The following is a 10,568-nucleotide window of genomic DNA, read 5'->3' as shown; positions in this document are numbered from 1 at the left end:
ACCATCCACTTAGCAAGCATAAAAATCTGTTGTCTACAGAAGCACTGGTATGTCCTCTGGAAGTTCCCAAGTATCACAGACTTCCCCTATTGTATACTCCTCATCCTGTAGCACTGCCACTGGATTGTATTAGCTGCTGCACAAGTGTATTAGCTTCAATAACTCTTCTAAGACTTGCCATCAGCAGCAATCACATTCGTGTTTACTGTCAACTCTCTGTATGTCTGCACTGTAAGCAAAAGCTCACGTAAAATACACAAGCAAGCTTTACAAATAGGTAACTTGGATGCCTACAACAATGTAAGTACACTTGAAAAGATCAACATTTCTCAACATGTTATATGCACTCACCTGTACCTCATAAAAATCAGACAAATGAAAAAGGACAGTCCTGCTTCCTTCGGAAATAAATCCTCTTAAATTGACACCAATATTCATCTATTGACACCAATATTCGTCGTCTTGTTCTGATGCTCACTGCAGAATGCATATACTGCCATCTTGCAAGTGTCCACAGTCTGAGCAGGAGATCCACACAGTTCATTTAAATCACCCACGTCCTTACTGTCACGCTGGTAGGGGAGTACCATGTGAAAATCCTAACCCTGCTTTGAGTTCAGTGCTGAATTTCCACAAGGAAAAACTCATTTGAAATTGCTTGATTTCACAAGTACAGGTATATTAATTCCCCAAGCAAAACAACAAAACAAAAAATCTTGAAGCTTAGCTATATGGTCAATCTCCAAAAAACCTTTCCTTACCTTCCACTGCCGTTCACCTTTTAAAACCACCAGCTCAGCAGGAAAGCTGTACATTCTAGTTGCTTTCTTGCTGTTCTTTATTTTACATAGTTTTCCTCTACCTCAACACTCCTGTGTTCATAAATTATCTTCTGTGATTATCTGATAACATGTAACAGGTGGCTTCAGACCTTCCTATCTACACTTTTGGAAAACAAACAAACAAACAAAAACTCTTCCACAATCACTAAAAGTTGAGGTTCTGGAGATCATGGGGTCCAACGTCCCTGCTGCCCAGGACTATATACAGCTTCTGATCATCCCCAAGGATGGAGAGTTCCAGTTGACTTTCCAGTTCCAACCAGTTTCAGATAGAACACCTCTGTGCTCCAGTTTGTCCCCATTACCTCTTGTCCTGTCACTGGGCACCACTGAAAAGAGCCTGGCTCCATCTTCTGTAAGCCCCCCCTTCAGACAGTTGATATACATTCATGTGAGATCCACCCTGAGCCTAGACTAGATCCACCCTTCCCTAGACTGAACAGCCCCAGCTCTCTCAGCCTTTCCTCATAGCAGATACACTCCAGCCCTTTATCATCATCATGTCTCTTCACTGGCCTCTCTCCAGTAGCTCCATATCTACGATTTTTTCATAGTCTACAACTGAGTGCTAAAAAAGGTGTTTGGCAAAAAATACTCCAAATCTGTTCAATGCAAGTCTACGATGACACTGAAGTCTGGACATTTTCAACACACTACTTCTTTTGCCATTGCTGCTACTGTCTAAGACTATGTATTTGTATTAATTGTTTTTAACACAGTAGCTTTCCTCGAAAATGCTAGCAGATGTTTAGAATTCTTATTTTTGGTACATAACCCATAACACTGCCATTAGGTTAAGATCCTGCTCATCTCCTTCCTGTTCTCTCCTCTCAAAACACACCTTTCTGGAAACCACCTTACTCTTCAATGTTTAAGGATATGGGAACATTGCAGAGATAATCTGACTGATAAGGAGCGATTAATGTACTTATTTGAAGAACGAAGATAGGTACGAGGCTGACTGCAGTCAGCTGGCTTGGGCTGACAATACTGTTCATAATAGCTTAAAAGAAATACATTACGAAAACTGTTTTCCTTACATTGGGGATTGTAATGTTATCATTGTCTCACGTAAGCATGACAGACTTTAAATTGAGGCTACAATAGTTCCAGCCCCACAATTTCCCAAATTCCACATCATTGTCTGTTGTGACACTCTCACTATTTTAGAGAAATTCATAAACACTCTCAGATTCAGCACTTTTAATCACTCTACATAGGGTTTGCCAGATTTACTCAAGAGTCAGATGTTTCATATAGTTAATATATGGAACTGCAGTTCCAAAAGTTCCCCAAGTTGTCTTTTTATTTTTTTGCCTATCAGGCAGAAGTCTTCTGCCTATCTCATTTTTATGTTCTAATCCAGAGGTAACCAGGAGAAGTAGTAACCTATGAAAACTGCAAGTCTTCAGTATAAACTAAAAGATCATCTAGGCTGTTTACCAAATCTATTATCAGCTAAAATTCTTCTTCAACAATTGAAACTCTTTTCAAATATTAATTTACAGAAATGAAAAGTCATAAATCATGTAGCAACTAGCGACTTTCCTTTTTTTTTGTTTTAAAGATGTATTTGTCCATAATCGCATTCCACTGCACCTCATGTTCAAATCTGGCCAGGAATATTTGTATTTGCATGATACATCTGCATCCTGGAAGTCCTACACCTAACAGAGAAGATCTGAGTGCAGAGAACATCATCTATTAATCAATGGCATTTTAACTACAGAATCCTGCATAAACAGGAGTAGGAGGCCATAGAAGAGAGTAAGACAAGGAACACAGACTACATATCCTGACCAACCCTATTTAGTGTGTATACTTAGTTAAATGACATCTCATTACACTAGTGCTCATCCTCACTATGTAATTTTACTATTGCTGATTCCAAAGTAAAAGATGAGGTTTCAATCTTAAAAGGAATTATTAGTACTAGTTTGACTCATTATAGCATCTTCAAAAGGATAAGTAAACAATGTTCTTCACCCTGACATTTGCCAAAAGAAAACGTTTGGTAAAGGACAAAAACTAGGCATTCCTCCAGTGTATTTCCTTAAGCTCTGAAATTCAGTAGGGTAGGGAGTTTGAGTCCCTCACTTCTAACAGCTATTTAAGGATCTGCCTTCCCTGGAGTTCCAATTATTTTCTGTACTTGTTCATATGCTTGGTTTCTAGCATAGCCTATGGCAATTAAGTTCCAAAATTGATAATGTGTAATTGCAAAAAATATATATATTTAAAAATAAATATATATTTTATATATATATATATATATATATATATATATATATAAAACTGCTACTTGATTTCATCGTAGCTGTGACTGAAATTATAAGTAACAATGAAGGCACATCTTCAGACTTGCACCTACTGACAGGAGCACCTATCAACGCAATTAATCATTTTATCATTACTACTGAAGGCTGTGAAGAATGGAAATACTAGTTAATAAGACCAATATATACAAATAATGTTTTTGCCTTGAACTTAGTGATGGAAGAAATACACAACGTAAATGATGACTAGTAAAGCGTGGCAAGTGAAATCTCATTCTGACAGATGCTAATGAGCACCTGAAGATAAAAACTGGGACCTCTTAAGAGTTAAAAACAAAACAAAAAACTCTTATCAACTCTTCTCATTATAATGACAAGAGCAGAAACCTATCAGTTTTATTAGGACATGAGCCTTTACAGAGGATCTCTTCTTTACTGAAGGGTAAAGGCATTAATTACATCATGCAAGCAGAAGTTTAAAGGGCAACAAGCACATTAATAACCCCAGCAGATGGCAGCACATGCACATGAATCAACCAGGAGAGCAAAACACATTATCAATAGATTAAAAAAACAGATTATAGTAAATACATACTGTTCCTCCGTCAACGTCAGTATTCCTTAAGAAGACTCCTTTTGAAAAAATGACATCATTTATATCATACATTTTGGTATTACAAAGTTACCTGTTCCTACAGAAATTCCCATCACTAGCAGGCAGAGTAAAGATTTGCCATTCCGTGTGTTTCGTTTACCCCCCAAGGGTGTTTAGATGCAACACAATTTGCCTACAACACTCGGTTGAGAAATACTGTTGTCCAAGAAACAGCGTGAAGAAAATTTGTTAAACCCATTTTACTATGAAGTATGATAGCTTGATTCACAGGAATTACTAAAACGAGTCTGAGGAAGTAATGCTACTGAATAAAGGAGGAAATAAGCTACTGAAATTGTCTAATATACAGCTGCTCCTTTTCACTCTAAGTACAACTTAAAATCATTTCTTTAAATTTATCATCACCCCATTTTCCCCAAATCCGCTTCCCCTTTTTTAAATTGTGACAATTGTTTCTGCCTAGAAGACTAGGTATTACGTGATCTTCAAAACCACTGAGTTAAAAGACTATGAATACTCTTCCATATACTGCTTTTGTATTCATGTATTTCATGAACGCAATCACACACCATTAATAACTAAATTTAACTTTTATTAAGCATGACTGCACAACAGAACAGACAAACCCGTTTCAGTTCTACATATTACATTGAAACCACTGACCTCATTTTTAGGACTAAAGATCTCATGGATCAGAAAAACGAGCTGAAAAGATGAAACAAAGGTACAATGAATCAGTAACTCGAAAGCATTCTTCTGCCATACAGGAAAAGGAAACATTATATTAGGTTTTGTTGTATGAAAAAAAAATTGTATCTGAAGTTATACTTTAGATCAGAACATAATCCAAATTTGTCTTCCTTTGACTTCCGTTTTTTACATTCAAAGACAATACCATTATATGACTTCAGAAACTAAGAAAACTAGACAAAGAAAACTAAAGAAAAAAATCACGACCCATTACTCATGAGCTTTCAGACAGAAAAAGAACAAGTAAACCCAGGTTTGTTTTGTCTTTCATGTCCATTGCGATAAATCTATTCAGCATTATTATTAAATTGAAAACTGCATCCTGCTTTAAGTCTGTTTTATGAATAACCATCTGCTCTAGGTCAGCATACTTTCACTTTTAAAGAACAAACATACACCAAGCTGTATTTCAGTACACTTACACTAATTTTAAGGGACACTCTTGCAAAACAAACATCCAAGGCTTATCTAGAAGAAAATTTTTTAGACTAGATGTAATACCTCTTCCTCTGAAGAGACTTTGAGCAATACTTAAACATTCAACACAACAAGCTTATGTAGCTGATAAAGACCGTCTTCTCTTTCCTGCTGCTTTTCTGACTGGTCAATGATATGCTGTGAATCCACCTAATCAGAAGACAACAGATCGAAGTTAGAATTCAGTCTAATAAATGCTTTCCTATACAACATAGTTAAGGAAAATACTGCCTTTTTCTACTTCCGAAGGGTTTTGACTGTTTCAAATCATACTGGTATTTCAACATGCTACATATTTCTACACAGGGCATTTTATAATAATAGCTCTCATCTCATGATTTGTCTGAATCAGAATTCTATGCCACAATCATTTCTAAGGCATTACAGATAGTATGTTAAGCGATGACATGAGTAATGTCCTGAAACTGTTTAGACTAGAATGCAATCCTGATATAGGGTTTATACATTAACACATTATAAAAAGGTAAACACTAATATAGCTGAATAAGAGATGATCTTGACAATACCAAAGAAAAAGAAATTAGAATATAAAAATACTTAGGCTTAAGACAGTAAGACACATTCTAGCCCCTTAGTGAATGCCTACTGGAAACATGTGCCCTTGGTGTTTATCCACTGTTGTCAGTCTTTCCAAAAGAGACCTAAATCCCTTATTTACATGCCTTGGAGTGAGAAAGTGATGAGGAGGGTGCATATGCAATTCTTATTACTGCACTCTGCAATTTCTCACTCACTTCTTAAGAATATGCACTCGTTTATCATGAGAACCACACAGGAAATCTAGTGGCCTGCAGAGGCCCTTTTAGAAAGAAAGGTAAGATTTCTAATAGACTAGGAAGCTACACTCTTCGGCTTTAACCTTCCAGGATTTCAAGAACACTGCCTTCTGATGCCATCACACCAATTCTAAAATACAGCATATCTGTCAGCTTAAGAGGGAAAATCACATGAAAAAACAGCAACCCAAAACAAACTAAAATATGCATCCAGATAAATCCTAAAGAAAAATGTATCTTTCTTGAATGTCATAACTATTTAATAGGAAGAATACAAAATTTTAACTTCCAAAGGTAAAGCTGCCTCTACAAGCCCAACTCAAATATCATAAAGTGTTCTGTTTGAAAAGGCTAAACATCTGTATACAAAAATATAAAAAAAGACTATGAAAACATGATCTCAATACAGGCAGATGCACACAGAATGGCTTTTGTGCCTAAAATTCAGTCCTATAGTGCTTTCAGTATCTTCAATTTCAGTATGCTTAGGCTCAAGAGACTCAGGCTCAGGCTCAAGAGACTTCCTTTCAAAGGAAATTCTACCTTTGGCCACTTAACTAAGTATACTGGGGTACTCTATTCATTTTCATATATGTAATTTTTTTTTTTCAAGTTATATTTCTACACTTACTTGATTCCACTCATACGGCTTCTCATACCACTTCGGAACAGTATTATCTCGAGTTCGTGATTTGCAGATCAAACTGAAATTAAATAAAAAATAACCTTAGGAAATAAACTTGCATTTAATTGTAAATACAAAGAAATGTTTATAGCAGGTACAGCCGTGTGTCTGTAAGGTGTCTATGCTGAAAGCTATGCTGAAAGGAATCTTAAATTTCCATGTTAATCTAGTGTAACTAGTTCACTTACCTGTACTTTGCCCCTTTAGTTTAAGAAGTTGAAAGATAAACTTACAGGGTCAGTAACTGCAGGGGTTTTTTTGTTAGTTTGTTTGAAGAAAGGAATTATTTTTTAAAGGGATAAAGTACTAGAATTTGCAAATATCATTTATTCTGTAAGTTTTATGCATGCTTATTCACTAGAATGTATAATAAAACTATTTTTACGGCATTTTGTTTTGCAAGACAACTCTATTACTATAGATTGTCTGTCTGCTCCTGTTATTTCCTCAAGCTGTGCAAAGTACAACAGTAGTAGACTTGAATTCTGTCTAGATGTGTTTTTCAAATGCACATTTTAGTCTTAAGCAGTGGTGACATACTGTAAAATATAATTAGCTTTCAAAAAAAGTAATTAAAGATCACTGAAGCTACATTTGTATGTATTTACTATTAGTAATAAAATCTGTTTTTTTTCTTCTTTCAAGTCCTTAAACTAAGGTGAAAAACATTCAAAATTATGAAAGATCTTAAACAGGAATGGGACATGACAATAACCAGATTATTCCTTTTATTCTGGGTTCTTTTTCTGAAATTTCTCAAGTAACACATTCTTTTACCTTTTTGAAGGAAGAGACAATCACTTTTAATTTCTTGATAGCATGACACCTCCCCACGCTGCAGAACCCCTTCTGTAAGCTCCCAAGCTTAGCTGCCTGTGTCCCAGGGCCAAACACAGGACGACTACGTAACCTTGACTCAGATAGCCAAGAACAAACTGTGGAAAGGCCACAAAGAGGTAAGAAAGGTAGAAAAATAGCAGTAGGACTGTTGGAACAGAATTAGTAGCAGCACAAAGATTCCAGAAGGGAAAACGTCACCACAGAAAGGCTTAAATCCTAAAGAAAAACACCCAGAAGGTTGAGAATAGTTCAGAAAGGCTGTCAGCATCAGCACTGACTGAGCCAGTAAAGACAGCAATGCCAAGGACCTGCGTAGGTTGCTCCTTCCCTTCCTGACTGGCTGTAAATGTCTGAACGATCAACCCAAAAAAGGTCCTGAAACAATACTAAGTATTCATAAACTTCAAGAAATAGCAGTGACATTTCTGTGTCCTGAATTTCTCATCTTGGAGTTGATGTCCAAGTATAAGCTCCTGTTACTGTCACAGACAGGCACCTTCAGAAATGTTTTGTGGCTATGCTTCTTTCTGCCTCTCCACTTTCCTTGAATTTTCCCTGCAGTTGTTACCACATGAATCATGCAAGCAAACTTCACTCAGCTTTGAAGTCTAAACATGGTAGTAGATGACAGTGTCCAAAAGCAACACAGACACCAACTGGCCTGAGGTACTAGGACGCAAACAGGAAATTAATTATTGCATCAGCAGTACGTCCAACAGCTGGTACTTTAGCAAGAATTTCACAGATGTGAAATACCAACAGGGAGCTGGCAGTTTGCACTGATACTACTTCACTTGAAAGTGCAAGTAGTGTACATCTCTGAGGTACAGCTTTCACGAAGCTCTCCCATCCCCTTCTGGATGCACACACAAACCACGAACAGCTAGCTTGAAGCTGCCAAGTTCCTGTGAGAGAAGATGTCTGCTGGTCAACTAACGTATGCTAGGTATCATCTAGCCCACATCTTCTGGCAGTTTTCTATGGCTTTTTAATTTCATTTCCTTTTCAGTGCCTCAAAGGGTAAGACTAACTGCCCCTACACTTGTTAGTTTATTATGAAATGCACCACATCTCATTTTCTTTCAAATATTGGAAATTAAAGCAAGTAGCCATACTTCTTATATAAAGGCAATGCTATCTTTTCACAGCTGGAGGGGGAAAAAATTAACTGAACAGGTACATTCAAAAAAACAAACGGGAAACGCCTGAAAACTAATTCAGCATGAACAGCTTGCTTTGATCAGCTTGCTTTTGATAACCTAAGGTATTAGCAGCTAAGCTTAAAAGCTTCTGATCTGTATCAGTATGAGAAACCACCTCATTTTGGCACAGTTACTTTAGAAGAGCTTACTGTAGAAGAAGGTCACATTTGCTAGATAGAAGAGCAATAGTAGGGCACAACACCTTAAGTTAATTTAAGTCCAGTCAGCTCTTTTTTGAGATCTGTTCAATACAAAGCCAGGTAAGGATGAGAAAAGTCTACTGGTGTTGATGTAGACGGTACTAAAAATGCAGACGACATTTATAAACAAATTTTTCATGGCATGCTCTGTCATCACAGATATTAGAAGGAACTGCTACAGGGAAACTTCATTGACCTTGCTCCCCTGAACACTTCTCACACACTGCAAACTGGAAGAATTCTCTAGACTAGCTGCACTGACTCACGACAACCTTTTTGGAGTCACTATTTCAGTTATGAGAAGCAGGGAGGCCTGCTGGAGAAAAAGGCAGGTGGCCTTCCTACAGTTCATAAATTAACATCGGACTTCCAGCAACATCTCTCCTGAACAGGCCTGCTGAGGGAGGAAAGGTACACACAGCCTGAATTTCATCTAGAGGGAGAAAAAAATCTAATTTTTTCTGTGCTCTTATGTCATAGGACTTCAGTAGCTTTGTCCTGGATGCACAAAAACAAGGATACATCAGAACTGGTATCTTGTGGAACAGGTTGTACAGTCTAGGTTTTATGACTATTAAGTGATCAGGCTTCCCTGAAGAACCAGTGCTTCCACAAGCAGTTTAAAGTTGTTGAATATAATGCTTCATAAATAAGCAAAGTAAATTAAATGCATCATTAAATGAAAACACCCTATATTATCATTTCCCCAAAGCCTAACCTATGCTTCAAGCAATCATTTATTTTTCTTCTGCTGAGAAAGTGAAAGACTAGTTTTTATTTCTACAAAATGATTACCTTAGAAGCATCTGACGAATGTTTTCCTGCAGCTGTGTCATTTTCTCTTGTTCGGAGTACGCTGCACATTCACAGAGCAGCTTATTAATGGCTGTCCTCAGGATGTTTATCTGAAAAAAACAGTGACAGAATATGAAGTACTATACACCAGTCCTAGTTCTGGGTTATAGCATACTGACATATATGGAAGGTGGTTATGGCACCCATAAAACTCAATTTTAACTGAAATATTATTAACATAAGCAAAAACATCTGAAGCTTTAGAAACACTTCTTCCTCCAGATGCATCACTGCTGGTAGAAGAGGTTAGTGTTCCAGCTGCTTGAAATCAATCTTCAAGTTTAATCAGCTATGCTATAGAAGACACAGGCTACTTACCACTTGTCTGGATAACCTCCAAAACAGATTCCTTCCATAAAAGCTTTAAGGGATTTTCTCTATCTGTCCGTAATTTTTAAAAACACAACAGCTTGGTGCTACCATTACGGCTACGGTGTCATGATTACAGACATCACCCACATCAAGTCAATGCTTTCAAAAAAAACAGTACTTCACCTCATCTGCACACTAGCATGTCCGCTATGTCCTTAAAAAGCCTCTAGAATACACTGGTTATCCGCTATACTTGTACACAAAACTGCTCAGGGTATGTAAGGTCCTTCAATATCTAAAATCTGAAGCACAGGTTAAATACAGCTTACTATGCTGTACAAGAGAGCGTACATACTGCCCCCTGACAGATCTGTCTGCAAGTTGCAAAAATACTGTACTGAGGAATACAAGGGATTTTATCTATTGACTGATCTGCTCTGGGAGAAGAAGCTTACAACAGATGACTTCTCAGAATTGTGAAATCAAACTGAAGATTGCAAAGCAAAAACACTATGCTCCTCTTTAAAAAACAGTAATTCTAAAAACATAACTAACAAGTATTGATATCTGAGGAGTATAAAACCCATGTAAACTTTTCTAATCAAAAGCGAAGTATTGTACTGTAATATTTGACTTTATTCAGCAAAATGTATAGGGGGTACCTATTTTTCTCTGTAGAAGTCCAAGATTCTTAACAAGCAGTACAGACACACACA

General features: G+C 37.0%; 1 protein-coding gene across 3 annotated transcripts in view; it reads right to left on the bottom strand.

Moving 5' to 3' along the window:
• Positions 1–4,307: 4,307 nt before the first annotated feature.
• TDRD9 (tudor domain containing 9) overlaps positions 4,308–10,568 on the bottom strand; it is a 66,975-nt gene continuing 60,714 nt past the window's right edge. For 2 of the 3 annotated variants that reach the window (XM_050711065.1, XM_035551350.1), the window contains 3 exons: positions 9,481–9,590; positions 6,390–6,462; positions 4,308–5,111 (listed from right to left, as the gene is read on the bottom strand). In XM_050711065.1, coding sequence (XP_050567022.1) covers positions 5,016–5,111; positions 6,390–6,462; positions 9,481–9,590 — 279 coding nt within the window. In that variant the 3' untranslated portion in view covers positions 4,308–5,015. The remainder of the gene's footprint in view (positions 5,112–6,389; positions 6,463–9,480; positions 9,591–10,568) is intronic. The other variant, XM_035551349.1, reaches the window with a different exon arrangement.

The sequence above is a fragment of the Cygnus atratus genome, chromosome 5 (genome assembly GCF_013377495.2).
Source record: "Cygnus atratus isolate AKBS03 ecotype Queensland, Australia chromosome 5, CAtr_DNAZoo_HiC_assembly, whole genome shotgun sequence".
Classification (NCBI taxonomy): domain Eukaryota; kingdom Metazoa; phylum Chordata; class Aves; order Anseriformes; family Anatidae; genus Cygnus; species Cygnus atratus.
This window is presented reverse-complemented; position numbering and strand designations above follow the sequence as displayed.